Source organism: Hippichthys cyanospilos, chromosome 7 (assembly GCF_059441005.1).
Source record: "Hippichthys cyanospilos isolate Australia breed blue-spotted pipefish chromosome 7, RoL_Hcya_1.0, whole genome shotgun sequence".
In the NCBI taxonomy this organism is placed as follows: Eukaryota; Metazoa; Chordata; class Actinopteri; order Syngnathiformes; family Syngnathidae; genus Hippichthys; species Hippichthys cyanospilos.
The window spans coordinates 10,502,104-10,516,829 of record NC_142375.1 but is presented as its reverse complement, the minus strand read 5'-3'; the positions used below and the strand labels follow the sequence as shown (position 1 = coordinate 10,516,829).

Here is a 14,726-nt window from a genome sequence, read left to right as displayed (position 1 = left end):
AGCACACGTGTCTGACAGATGTTCATCTCACCTCCATCTAGTTTACTCCTTCCCTCCACCTCAGGGCACGTGTGGTGTTACAGTAATCCTTCTCTCTTCCACCTGGACCGGACCACCCGCACACAAGCAGCCCACCAGCGCCGTGGACCCGTGTGCGCAGCAGTGGGTGTCAATTGGGCATCTCAGTTCGACTCCAGAGAATGGAAATGAGCAAAATGAAAATCTTATAACTATTTAGCCAGTGGTAAAATATTAGATACCAGCTACTAGGTGTGATGCAGTGTAGTTTTATGTCTACTATGTTAACACCATCATAACATCAATAAAAACTAAGCATTATTGAATATGCTTCTTACTTCCTTTCTTTCTTTCTTTCCAAATTTGTTTTTGTACTGGGTTGGAATGTAACCATAAAAGGTCAATACGGTACATTTGGATACAGATGTTTACTCCAGGTGTGTTTATTCAGCATTCATTTTACTGTATCGTGCGCTACCTCCACCTGCCATTTAAATAACAAATATATGAATGAATGAAAGGGTATGTCAATCCAAAAATATCCTTTACAATAATATTTTTTAATGTGGGCCACTATCTTAACAGGGTACTCTTATTAATACATATTGTAGTTGTAGTATGTGAAATAAGCAGAAAATTCCACCTGTTTTGATCCATCTCATGGGATGGCCTTTTTGCCTTGTTGACGGAAACCATCACAGTCGCTCAGTGTTTAGGCCAGGGCTCAGCTTTTTTCTGAGTTTGCACATGTGATATTCGCATGCTGAGCCGTGTTCATTGTTACCTGAAATCTGAGCTACTGTGATATCATTTCTAGTTGGCAATAAGTGGCAAACTACCCATTGCCTGTTATAGGTTAAAAGAGGTGGAATCTGTACAATCCAAAAATTAAATATTGACCGGAATCACGTGCTTTTGCCGAGAATAGAAAGTGGCATAGGATTTTTTGGTGGTTGACCCTCTTTAAAAAAGTAAAGATCTAGAGTTGTGAACTGTAGAAAATTGTCAACCGTTTTCTATTTTTTTAAATGGTACAACTATGTTTTTTGTTGTTGTTGTTGTTTTTGTTTTTTTTTGAGGGGGGGGTGACTCTTCCCATCCCAGGAATAAAATAAACATATAGAATGTAACCAACCCCTTTGGATCATGCTTGATCTGGGTCTAAACTTGATAAAAATGTAAAAAAAAAAAATGCCTTTGCGATACAAACAATATTGTTATTAATATTAGTAGTACTAGTAGTAGTAGTATTTTTTAAAATATTGTGTGAGGTTTCATTAAAACGAATCGAGTCAACCTAAAATAATTCATGAGGGAGAATCTTGTTCTTTGCTTCTTTTGAATTGTGCGTTATCAGGGGACCGCGTCCTTCATTTCTGCGTTCATTTACTAACGGGTAGAAGTGCTGCAGTATACAAGACTTGAATAGTAAACGTTTGTCTCCCTCTAACGGCGAAACCATAAAATCATTGTCCTCACCACTGGTTCAGTTCAGTCAAATTAACATAAGAACCTTTGCCAAAACCAGTTAGGATGAAATCCCTTTCCAAACACTGCAAAAGTTATGTTGCATGTTATATTATTGTCTCAAAGCAAAAATACATGCGTTAAATACATCCTTTGATGAGTTTGGTGGGGTAGAACTTGCACGAAGCCCTGACCTCAACCCCAGTCAGTTTTGAGATTAATAAAAGGACAGCAGATGACATTCTACTGTGAATGGACGGACATTAAAAAAAAATGGGTATGTATGGGTCTATTGCAATGTCACACAATAATTGTATTGACATTCAAGTGTTTACTGTTAGGGCTCACATATGGTAATGGAATATAACATTGTGGCCGGACGGATACTTCATATAACAACATTTCAGCTCACACTAGCATGAAGCAGTGGGACAATGAGAGAAGCGTGTGAGAGAAAGTTGGAAAGTGATGCGGCGTTTCCTATTATTACAGGATGGAGGTCGACAACAAGCCACACTCAAACACAAGTGTGGAATTTGGAACATGCAAGTGCTGATGATGAGAAATATGACACAGGGGAGACACAATACACTGTTGCTCCACCGTCCACACAGTGTCACCGTGACCTGAGGGTACGCTCGCGACACTCAAACACACACACACACACAAACACACACGTTGGAATGAACACTCATTGTGGCTCATAAGCAAAGGATAACCAAAATAACTTTTAATCATTTTGCTGCTTGAATCCTATACCACATGTGAACTATCGAGCAGAATGCCAGGTTCAGACTTGTGGGGGCGCATCAAACATGTTAGTGTAAAGCAACTTTGGGGGTTTACATCCCCTTTGATAGTGTGTCCAGTGAGCGCATTCTCTGTGGTCTCCTCAGCGCAGCGTCCCTGGCTTGTGTCCAAGTGTTGATGAGGAAAGTAGAGGGTGTGTTCAATCAAGGAAACAATTGATTGAGTCCATTATGTTCTCATTATCCACCCGGCTGAAATCCCCCTGGCTGCCTAAGGAAGTCTAAAGAGAGATAGCAGACAATAAGGAGAGCTGTTTACGCTTGCATCATTCAGTTAGTGCCCCTGTGTTGCGTTTAGTGAGTCGCTTGGTTGAAATGCAGAGTTTACGCGAAAGTGAGCGATGCTATCGTCCACCTGTGGCCATGGCAGACATATCCTCTGGCCTGTTATCCACCCGTGCAAATCGTCTGCATCAATTCCACGTATACAACCCCGAACCAGCAGGCCCGTTGAAGCCAAACCAGGAAGTGTGCACAGGAAACAGCTGGAGCCAGCATCCGCTCGCTCGCCCAATGCCAGGTGCATCCTGGGAAACTGAGCCATGTGTGACCATCTCGATGTGAGAACGGCAAACCTGGCAGTGGCCAGAAGAATTCAAATAATTGAGAGAAAACAGTTTACTTATTTGAGAGAAGAATAGGTCATATTATTAAGAATCAAATCCATGTATATCGATACAATTACAATATAATGTTAAATCTTTTATAATAGGCATATAACATTGAAAAAAATAAAACCTAATACTGTATTTTGTTTACATTAATAAATCTTTAGCCTTGCAATTGGCTGGCAACCAGTCCAGGGTGTCCCCCGCCTACCGCCCGAAGACGGCTGTGATAGGCACCAGCAAGCCAGCGACCCTAGTGAGGATAACTGGCTATAGAAAATAGATGGATAGAGACTAAATCTTTACAATGATGGTTGCAAATTTACCCATAAAGGTTTTTAAGTCCAGCAATTATATGATGTGGAGAAAACAATAGCACTGTTTAAATAGTATTATATAATACTATATGATATAATAATATACATATAATAATGATATATATAAATAATATAAATATTAGTTTAAAAAAAGAAAACAAAAATTATGTAATTGTAAAGAAAAGATTACAATAACTTTTTTAAAAAAGTCATATGAAAACATTAAATGTAAACTTTCAAGGGGAAGAATATCTCGATTGTGGGGACCCAACTTCAAATCCATCTGGCTCCAGCCTTCCTGTGTGGAATTTGCATGTTCTCCCTGAGTCCACGTGGGTTCTCTCTGGGCACTCCGGCTTTCCCCCACACTCCAAAACATGCATGGCAGGGGAATTGGACATACTAAAATCATTCGCATTGGGTGCGTGAATGGTTGTTCAGGGTGTCCCCCGCCTATTTACCCAAAGTCAGCTGGGGTAGCCACCAGCAAGTCTGTGACCCTTGTGAGGATAAGCGGCTCTACAAAATGGATGGATGGATGAATCTCAATTGTACGACAAAGGTCGAAATTTTATGAGGATATCTTTGAATATTACATGAAACAAGTCATATTGTTACTATACAAAAGGATGATCATTTACAATAAAAAAACGCAAGTGAGAAAAGGTTTTCATCATAATATTAATATGAGTATAACGTAATATAAGTCTTTTTGCTATTCAAAAAGACTTGCATTTACGCCAAACTAGCATTGAGGCCAGAAAAAGGTTTTATGTATATTTTAAAAGTAGGGGGAAACCCTCAACTGTTGAACAAAGCAGCCCAAATATGACTATAAAGATGTGGCATTATGAGAATGGTATGATAGCTCAAGTTGGCAAACAGCTGCAATCAGCAGAATGTTACAAACTCAAGAATGAGGTAAACATACAAACAAAAAAATGACTGCAAAACAAAATATGCCATTACAACAAAATGGAAGCAAATTTGCAAGAAAACAAAGGCTAAAAAACTGATATTAAAACAGCTGCAAACGAAAAAACAACATATTTAAAGAAAAATGCTGCAAAAAAGATGTAATCACAAAAAGTGTTTTATGACATCTATGTAAACCTGAAAAAAAAAACAAAATAACAGCTGCAACACAAAATATGCAGGGAGTTGCAACCACACAATAGAAGTGACACTGTCAACGAGCGGTACTGAAATATGATGGGTTTAGGCTTTGTCATAATCTGAATCTTGCTCATAATTTGAAGTGTCCAGGACAATGAGGCCAATCAAAAGAGTAGGAGACGAAGGGAGGAAAAGGAGAACTTAGCATATGTGTCCTGGCGAGTGTGCGCACCATTGTTTGTCACTTTCTCCATCAATTGCACTGTGAATATTGCCCAAAACAATTAGCTCCTATGATCACTATCACTGTGCACACAATCGTGTTTACATGCTGCAAAGGAAACATGGCCATGGAGTCCACTTGGTGGAGTGTGTCTCGTCTCGCTCTGTGTGTGTGTGTGTGTGTGTGTGTGTGTGTGTGTGTGTGTGTTTGTTTTTAATCTGGGCCCTCATGTATTTTGAGTGCATATTTAATATTTATTTAATTGATCATTTAAAACACACATTTAAAAAGCTCAAGAAAAGTATTTTCCTCACTTTTTTTTTTTTAAATGTCCTCCAAATATATATATTTTGCATACAACACAGTACATGTGGTCTCAAACATTTTGACTATTCAATTGTAAAGTTTTTTTTTTTTGTCTAAATCAATTGGTCCTTTTTACCTCTGGTGCTCAAAGCACTTTACACTAACTATTCATTTACCTACTGATGACGCAACATCAGGAGCAACTAGGGGGTCAGCATCAACATGGTCACGACAGTCGGGGGATCGAACCTTTTGCCTCTCGGCTGGGAGACGACCACTCTTCCACCGAGTCATGCCGCACCTTGTTGTCCTCAAACTTTTGAAGAATCTTAAGTCTTTCTTAAATCAGCTTATGCCAATATATATGTACTGTGTAGTGTACGTGGGTTTTTTTGTTTTGTTTTGTTTTTTTTGGAAAGTCCGATTTCAGCATTTGATTAATATTATCTGCAAATCGGAATTGTAACCCTGCGATAAAGTCAACTCCCTCTGGGATTTTGTTCCGGTCCCTAGTTTTGTATGTTCATGGGTTGATCGAGTGGAACTGCAGCTGCTGGATGCAAAGCAGCAAAACGCCACAGAGAATATTTGTAGTCTCGTGCGGAGCCACAATGATGATGATGATGAGCACAGAGTGCAGTAATAATACAACAATAAAGATGCCGATGACAGATTTGTCGCACCGGTTACTCAGCAAAGCCTTCTCTTTCCCAGGACCTCCAAGGTCACATTACAGTAGGGTGGGCATCACGATTGTGTGCGGGTGAGCGTCTGAGGAGGAAACCACTGAGGGAATGGAGAAAAAGTGCTGACCTTCAGGTTGCGGCGGCGGCAGACGGTCACCGCTTAGTGGAGAACAAAGAGCAGGCGTGACACACTTTTAGGAAGGAAGTCGGAGAGGAAAGTGGCCATGATGACGACTCTTATTGGCCATCAGTGACACAGGTGTGCTATACCAACGCATCCCAAATCCCCACTCAAGCCCCATGAATGAGAAATGTTCCATCCTGTGACACACAGACACACACTTGCACACACACACACTGATGTATTTTTGCACAGAAAAGTGGAAATGGTGCTTTGAAATGCAGCTTAAATCTTTACATCGAAGTAGGGCTGCACAATCAAACAAAATTTTAATCACGATCACAATATTGGCTGCCACCATTAATTAAGCTGATCCTCGGCGATATTAACTTTTAAAAAGTCAAGCACTTATTTGACTACAAGTCAAATCAAGAACTTTGTCATCCTACCACCAGGGACCAATGTTTACCGTTTAATTATCAAGCTACCAGGAGGGCGAAGTGTGCCGCTGTGTAGGAGTGTGCCAAAACGATATGGAAGAAAATTACCCAAAAACGGTCAAAATACTGTACAAGGGTTAAACTGGGTATAGGGTCACAGTGGCATACTATTACTTAGATGTCATTTTCGGGAATAAAACTAAGTTCAATTAAGCTCACTAGCCGACTGTGTTGTGATTTCTGGACTTAATCAAATGAGGACGAACCAGATTCAGCCCACAATCCAACGTCCAGAAAACAGCTGGTGCAAGATGGGCTAGAACTGTGGGGCAGGTGTGCTGTCTTATATTGACTTTCTTCATTGATGTACCCCCTGTAAAGTTGTTTTTTTTTTTTTTCAAACAAGTACCCCCTAGCCAGCGCAAAGCATTTTGGATGGGAGTGCCAAAACACAGTTTTGTGCCCCCAGTGTTCCATCTACCATAGATTTGTTTAACAGATGAAAACGTGCATCCGTGTAAAACTTAACAAAACAAAGGCATACAAACAGCAAAGACTCATTAAATAAGTTTATATTGCTTCATCTTTCCCTTAGTTTGCTCTTAATTTGAAAAGAAAAAAGTACTGTTCCTGTATTGTAAAGCGAAAAAAAACCCCATTAAATTAGATTTGTTGAGACCCACAGAAACCCTGTTAAAATCTCAAGTCCATCCTGAAATGTCTTCAGGTATCCCCAGGGGTACTTGTACCCCCATTTGACAGCAACTGTTATTAATAACATTAAAAGAAGACAGGCAAATAGCATTGAGTTCCATTGCATATTTTAACAGCGTGGTATTGTACTGTATAATCGCATAGATGTTCCTGTGTTTATGTGGGTGTCAAAGCTATAATAACGTGTTTGTTTTTTTAAAAATATTCCCATATTGTCATATTTTTAGCATGAGCATAATCTTGCATAGACGAGGTTGGGTAGGTGTGTGTGCACTTGGCTGATTGCAACCCAATCAGTCGACTGCTGACCATGTGTAGTGTACATGCTGTATATGTGTGTGTATGCCTCAAGCTGCGTGTGTTATGAAAAGTGCGTGTGTGTTGTGGTGGGGGTGGCGGTTTGCTGTTGGTATTGTGGGTGGGCAGGTGAGGGGGGCAGTGAAGGTTTCTTATCTCTAGGCCACAGGCAGCTTTTGAGGCTCTTATCAGCAGCCACCACATTGTAGCAGCACATCCTCTTGTCCAGCAGGGAGCGGAAAACTCTCCTCGCAACAGGGACACCCCACCACCTCCGAGCACTCCTCCACCCCACTACACCAGCTTCTCTCTCTCTCTCTCTTGCGCTTTCTCTCCCTCCCTCCATCCCGACTGTGCCCAAGTATTCCGACTGGCAGCCAGTTGCAGCTTTGTGTCGTCTTGGCGACTGACAGACAGACAAGACAGACAGTCAGAAAGTGAGTGAGAAACTTGAGGGATGACAGCAGTGTCAACACCATCTTTTGTGTTTGTACTCTTTTTTTTGCTCCAACTTGACTACTCAAATGCATTTTGTTATTCCACTTTGGGATCTACATATTTTGCAGTGATTCCTTTCTTTCTTACTTTCTTTCTTTCTTTTTTTTTCTTTATTTCCCCTTCCTCACAAAAAAGAGTCGGCGTGCCGTCGGACAATTTTTTTGGCTCGAAATAGAGAATGAGATATTGATGATGAGATGAGATACTCTTAAGTCACATGGGGATCATAATGTAAACGTAAGTATTATTTGTGTTTTTATGAGTATACAGTACTATGTATATTTATTCAAATAATGGCAACACAGAGCAACGGCATGAAGTGCTTTAATCTGACCTTTTCAATTTCAGAATCAACATGTTACGTTTGTAAGCAGGAATGAGGAATTTCGTACCGTTTTCAAAGTTTTTATCATTTTGTTGTATCAATTTCAGATTGCTCACTAGAAAGGCAACCATTATAATAAAAATCTGTTCTAAAATGCAAATACAATGAATAGTCTATTTGGGAAATCTTAAAAAATTATATTGTACATACCAATTTAGGGGTCTTTTGCAAAATGATTTAAAAAAATTGCAAAACGTTACAATTGTTTTAACATTAGAAGAAATGTAAATATTTTGATAATTATCAATGCGGTTTATTTAGGACAGTTGTGGCATAAATTCTACATTGGGTGGTGATCGAAAGAATTTTTAACATGGGACATTTTGGTTTTTTTTTTTTTACCACGGGTCTGAATAAAATGTTGCAGCAGGGTATTTTAATTGAAAAAATAATATTGATAAGCATGACAAGGAACATGCTCGGTTACATGACGTACGGAATATTTATACACACAAAATATTCTTTCAAACATAGATTTTGCATTTGCTTTGTGATTTAAAACTCAAGCAAAATGTATATACTGATTTTGTAATTCACAATAAATCATGAACAACAATATTGAATAAACATGAATGAAAATGCCAGGAGTTTCATTTTATCCACCCACAGTCATTAATTAATGTTATATTCAGCATACTGTACTGTGTATAAATAGAATGAAATTATGTTAAAAATATTTCCATGAAACCATTCCATTTTCTAGGTGCTGTGACTTTTAAACACTGCTATGTTTGTGTGCCAAAAAAACAATGTAATAATTTAAAAATGTATATTAACAAAATGTTGATTTTCAAATTAACGTGTGATATAGTCTTATTTGAGCTAAACTAACCAGCTCTGCAACTGTGTGCAACATTGCGAAAGAAGGAACTGTCCAAAATAAAAGTCATGACCATTAAGTGGCAACAAAACAGGAACAATTGCTATTGCAAAACCTTCAAGATGATTGTGACTCACAACCTACATTGACGGTATGCAGGCCTTTTCACTGCAACACTTTGCAGTTAAAAAAGATTCACGTATGCATTAGTGATCAGCTTTTTCCTCGACTACATTTGTTTGTGTCCGCGCGTGGCGTGCGAAGCCCGACATACCATCTTGTGGAACCTTCTCTAAATATATGCGCCAGCTATACACTAAATCCCACGTGTGTTTCTCCTTTTGTTTTGCAGACGCTTTGATATGCATCCAATCTTTGCCAGCCGGGAACATTTTGAACGCTTTAAAGGATTTTGACTCACATCCTACAAACAAACACACACGGACAAATTCATTCGCTACGTCAGAGAATCCTCAATGCAGGATGCGTTTTAAGGACAAATACAGACATCCACTTTGGGTCTGCTTGTGCCCAAACTTCCATTAAAGCTCGCTCACGTGTAATGCTGAAAATTTCCTCTCAGAAGAAGAACAATTCTGAGTTATGTGCAATTCAAGGTGGCAGTGTAAACGGCAGTGTAAATGCAGGATTATACTGCACGAGGTTACCTTCTTTTTTAAAAAGAACTCAACTTTTGTGTCGTGCTGTGATTGTAAACCATTGTGAATGTCGCTTACTTGGTCCAAAGCAAATTTTTTATTTATTGGAAATAATGTATCTTTGTTCATCTAGTTACACTAGCGACATATGGCACAACCATTAAATGCTCTGCCACTTGAAGGCAGCGGCACAACAAACCCATGTATAGCCATCTGTTGACATTCATATAACATAATAGTAGCTCTGTGGGCAACAAATTAGGCTCTCATTTCACACCTAGGCAAGTTGTGAATTGAGGAAATATTTCTTTTTCATGTGTGTGAATTTTTGCTTTTGTAGTGTGCTGTGAAATGTTCTCATTTTAAAATATGTGCCTTAGCTCATAAGGATGGGTTGGCTCTGATGCAGAAAATTGACATAACTGTGTGATGTTTCCTTGTGAAAAATGCTATATTTACATAGTTACGTGCAGCATGCAAGAAATCGTTGCGTGAAGTGAGGTTGAGTTAAAAGGGTAAAAAAATTGATAACAATCTGTTGGGAAAGTGTAACAAAGTGTAGGAAAAGCTTCCATGTATTGTTGCACATGAGCATGTTAGTTGCAATTATCTATAGGGGTCGCAAGGACAACACACACTGACACAAACGCACACACAAAAGAGGAGCCAGCACTATGATGGAGAGGATAAACTCCGAGCCGCACGCCTCCTCGGAACCCCTCCCAAGCTCATCGCCGCCTTCGTGCGCTTCCGAGGACAAAGATGCCCCCGAACAAACCGAGACGGCCGATTCGACCGATGTGTGCATTGAGCCCATCGCCATGGAAACGGAGGAGCATGGAGGAGTTTCTCATCCCCCCGCTAAGTCACCAACGCTTGCCTCACCGCCACCACTTCTACCGGCCAAGTCCAACCTGAGCCCGCTAACACCTCCACCTTCTTCTGCTGCACCTTTATCATCACCGTCGTCATCTTCACTTCCTTCACACATCCCAGTCATCAGCCTGGCCCACAGCAAGCCCCCTCTAGCTATCCCTAACCTACCGCTGACCGCTCTGCACCCAATCCCCAAAAAGCCTCCTCACCTGGAACTGCATCGCACTCATCTGGCTCGTTTGCCCGTCAGCGGTTCGGCAGGCTCAGGAGGCTACGTAGGTGGAGGCGGTCCATCCATGCTGGCTCACACGTATCTGCAAACTGCTCATCCGTTCTTCTCCAGGTAGATATGCAATTTTTGGCCTAAAAGAAAGCATTTTACAGTACGAATGTTACTTGAAGATCAGAAAATAGTGAGATTGATAACAGTTACTGCACCATAATAGTGTTTTGGTTAATACAGTACTATATATATATATGGACACACATACTGTATATACTCACTTCTCCTCCTTCATGTCACCACTAATTGTTGTTACTATTTTGTGTGAAAGGAATGGTGATGAATGGCAATTCACTTTGCAAATTCATGTTCTGTTTTCTATTGCTTCTCACTTTAAGCCTGACATCATGTAAAGTTTGCTCAGTTAAATGCGACAAGCAAAAACTGGCACTCCCTCTTTAACCAAGCCCTCCAACTGTGCTGTGCTCTTCCTGACTCCAGAAAGAGAATTTTCTGTCACAGCAGAAGTAGAATTATGCACATTTGTTCGCTGTGTGACTTCTCCATCTGCTCTGGACGCCGGCCCCTGTCCAGTTTACTTGCAACAGGAGGCAGTGATCTATTCCACCCTCCTGAGGTGCGATCGTTCACTAAGTGACCGTTATTAGGCCGGCCTCAAACTCTCCTCGCACTCGCAATCAATGATGCCACCAAACAAACAACTTCCAGCTCAGCCAACAAAATGCAGCCTTTTTTTCTTCTTTGTGCCTCCATGATGTTTACTTTTTGATTTTCTTCAGCTCTTTCTTGGGCCCCTCCGGGGGAAGCTATGGTGTCATCACCAACGGCCGGGTTAAGAGAAGACCTTCATCACACTTTGAGATGGAGATTAATGATTGTGAGTATTTGCAAGTAATTGCATGTGTTTCATTTAAAATGTCCTTTAATGTTTTTCCAAACACCTAGCAGTTTTTGAGGGCCCGTTACTTTGTTTTCCATTTTTGTCAAATTTGTTATCAGACATTATACCTTAACAGCAGTACAAGATAGACATGATCTGTGAAAAAAAAAATCAACCACTTCTGCTTGCATTACTTACACGATATTTGAGACTACTCCGGCCGAGGAAAAAAACAACCAATCTGACCTGTTAGCTTATGGCAACAGCTTATTTGTACTTAAGTGTTTGTACTGTATAACCGTAGACATTATGGCTTTGAAATTATATATTCTTTTTAAAGAAGTAAGAGGCATGCCCATGAGTGTGTGATTAATGATTGACGGCATCTGAGTAAAACCTTCCAATTTTGATTGGTTGTTTTTTCTCGGCCACAGCTGTGTTTATATCTCAAGAGGCACAAGATAGGCTCAAAAACCTTTAGTCTCATTTAATTTTTTTTTTAAACATATGACCTTTTTTAACATATATGACATTTTTTTTATTCTCAATGCTCTCTTCAAGTGATTTTTCATGAAAATAACTTAGTTTTTTTGAAGAATGACAACATCTATCTATCTATTGATGCCATGTTTGTAGATGCAGTGAAATCCTATTAGTCCAATGAAAAAAGTCCTCACTCACAGTTCAATGTTTTGTACACAGTATTTCCATTAAAAAAAAGAGGCAGTAAGCCAACAAAAGGTAATAAATGGAAACATTCAATCGAAAAGGCATTATTTAGCTCAAAAAGGTTTACGGTGATATAAAAAAAAACAGTTGAAGATGAAATGTAAAAAATTGACTTGTCAAATATGAATTTAGTGGCAAAATCCACTGTTTTACTCATCTCACGGGCAGCCATTTTGCAGCTTATCTAGGCTGATCTAGGCTGAGTGGCGAGGATGATTTTTGGTTCAACTGACTGATTTTTTTCTGTGCGCGCAGCAGGTCCTCCTCAGAAAATCGCCCGCCGCGTCTTCACCAACAGCCGCGAGCGCTGGCGGCAGCAGAACGTGAACGGCGCCTTCTCGGAACTGAGGAAGCTCATTCCCACACATCCGCCTGACAAAAAACTTAGCAAGAACGAGATTCTGCGCCTAGCCGTCAAGTACATCAACTTCCTGGTCACTCTGCTGGAAGACCAGGCCCAGGATGGGAGCAGGGAAGAGGACGGGGACCAGGCACAGCCCATGGACTCAACCGACCTGAACAACAAACTGGAGCCCCTCTTTCAATGTGACACCCCACCTCCATCTCAAGGCGCCTCACCGCCTTCAGCGTGTCCCGCAGTAACGAGGACCCATTACCGCAATCAGGACTCCACCGAGTCGGCGACGCCGCTCGCGGCCTCGCCGACAAGCTCCAGTTGTGACAGCGACTTGAACAGTGAGGACAGTTTTGGGCCAAAGAGCTCTGTGGTGACGCGTAGCATTCTGGCTAAGGTCAAGGGTCAGGTAAGAATGGTGGCAGCAACAAATGATGACCGGTGACCACAAAAGCAAGCCACAGGATGGATTTAACCTAGCCGCGTTCTCACTGTGTGCTTTCATTTTAGGAGCGTTTGATGCCGTGTTGTTTCTTGGATCTTTTTCAGTAAAGTGTTCAATACATTCATATGCTGGAAAATGTGCTTCATTCGCTACTACGTTAGATGTCTGAGGAAGAAAGCTTCCGGCGGAGGACTACCTACCCACATCCAAAAAGAAACACAAAGTGAAATGAAGTTATAACGATCATCATGTTAAGAATAGAGGTTTCCAGGATTGGAAACAGTTTTGGTTTAGCCGTATTTCAAGGGATATTTTAAAAATTGCTTAAAAGCAAGATAAAATGTTAAATTAGTTACAATATGCAATATACTCCCTTTGGCGCAAAAATAAAAAATAAAATCAAAACCTTAACATGAAGCAATTGTAGTGGCAATATTAATTATGGGGGCCTATTTATGATCTTCAGAAAGAATAGAGGCATTGATTAAGGCGAAGGAAATTATTAGCAGTTCAAAAGTCAGCGTCAGCACTAAGTCTTTAGTTTTTTGCTAGGGGGAAAAAACATCAAGAAAAGCACCGAAAAATAGTGGAAATTTATATATGTCTTTATGTCTCTAGCAGAGACATTTAAAATTTGGAGACATTTGGAGCTAGTGTTGACTTGGTTCACACAACGTTTTAGTGAAGACATCCTTCTAAATTCTTGTACGGATTTTGTGCTGATGATAACAGATTCATAACATGGATCATAAATAGTTTATTGAACAAAAAGTATGTGACGTGACACTCCAAAGCCGGATGTCACCATTTGCTGACATTATGTTGTCATAATGGCCGCCATGGGAAAACGACCTTTAATCGCAATCCCATGACATTTTTTTAAAGGTAGTTTTTTTTAATGACTTGTTGGTTGTGCGCATGTGTATGTGTGTGCGCATTTGATGACAAGCAAGGATTTATGAAACCACAGCAACTGTAGATGTGTGGTAAAGTGTTAAGACTTAGGATGTGGTTCAAGGTGGGATTAAGTGTATTGGGCAGGGCTCTTCATTAGCTTCCTAGTGGGGGTGGCTTAATACATATCGGATATGTTTGGGCGTTAGGGTGGCAACTGCATGGAAGTTGGGGGTGTGGGGGAGGCAGAAAACGGTCCCAGGCTATTTCTGGGAAGCCCTATGCACCCACCTTCTACACCGCATAACAGGAAGATTGCACAATAATGTCACTCCCATACCAAAACCACATTGACTGGGCTCGGGTCACCAAATGCCCCCACTCCAAAGAAAATGTCACTCTCACTTTGTCACACAATTGTGTGTGTGTGTGTGTGTGTGTGTGTGTGTGTGGGGGGGGGGGGGGGGGGGGGGGGGGGGGGGGGGTCCAGCTAAGAAGCATTGAGATACCGAAAGCCAGTGGGATTACAAAAAAAAAAAAAAACATTCAGGCCACCATGTAATCCAAACAAATAAAAAAAACATATAAATTTTTCGTTTTTGGTTTTTCCGAACAGGTTAAACCCAATTTCCACGTATTTATTGTAATAAATGATATAAATCAAAAGCTGTTAATAAACTAAACCAACAAATGTTTTATTTGATCAAATCATTAGTCGATTGATTAAAAAAAACTGTAAATAACTGCAAAATGAATGACAATTGGGCGGCTCATGGAAGACTGGTTAGCACATCGGCCTCAAGGTTCCGAGTCTCGGGA

The 14,726-nt window shown here is 40.5% G+C and overlaps 1 protein-coding gene and 1 long non-coding RNA gene across 3 annotated transcripts; one reads left to right on the top strand and one right to left on the bottom strand.

The window, feature by feature from the left end:
• Positions 1-2,243: 2,243 nt before the first annotated feature.
• Positions 2,244-3,527, bottom strand: LOC148421007 (uncharacterized). Its single transcript, XR_015866218.1, has 3 exons — positions 3,492-3,527; positions 2,650-2,869; positions 2,244-2,515 (listed from the first exon to the last, which is right to left on the bottom strand). It is a non-coding gene; the product is annotated as an uncharacterized LOC148421007 (long non-coding RNA).
• Positions 3,528-7,421: 3,894 nt separating this feature from the next.
• Positions 7,422-13,137, top strand: lyl1 (LYL1 basic helix-loop-helix family member). Of its 2 annotated transcripts, none has more exons than XM_088420530.1 (4): positions 7,422-7,857; positions 9,178-10,703; positions 11,384-11,481; positions 12,472-13,137. In XM_088420530.1, exons 2-4 carry the CDS (start codon positions 10,159-10,161, stop codon positions 13,011-13,013), a joined length of 1,185 nt encoding a protein of 394 aa, XP_088276656.1. In that variant the 5' UTR covers positions 7,422-7,857; positions 9,178-10,158; the 3' UTR covers positions 13,014-13,137. The 2 variants fall into 2 exon arrangements, with proteins under 2 accessions (XP_088276656.1, XP_088276655.1); XM_088420529.1 differs by having other exon boundaries at positions 7,427-7,857; positions 12,469-13,137.
• The last annotated feature ends 1,589 nt before the right edge of the window (positions 13,138-14,726 follow it).

Coding starts and splice junctions, on each gene's coding strand:
- lyl1 (XM_088420529.1), top strand. CDS start 10,159: ATGATGGAGAGGATAAACTCCGAGCCGCACGCCTCCTCGGAACCCCTC. Junction 10,704..11,383: donor GCTCATCCGTTCTTCTCCAG/GTAGATATGCAA, acceptor GATTTTCTTCAG/CTCTTTCTTGGGCCCCTCCG. Junction 11,482..12,468: donor TGAGATGGAGATTAATGATT/GTGAGTATTTGC, acceptor CTGTGCGCGCAG/CAGGTCCTCCTCAGAAAATC.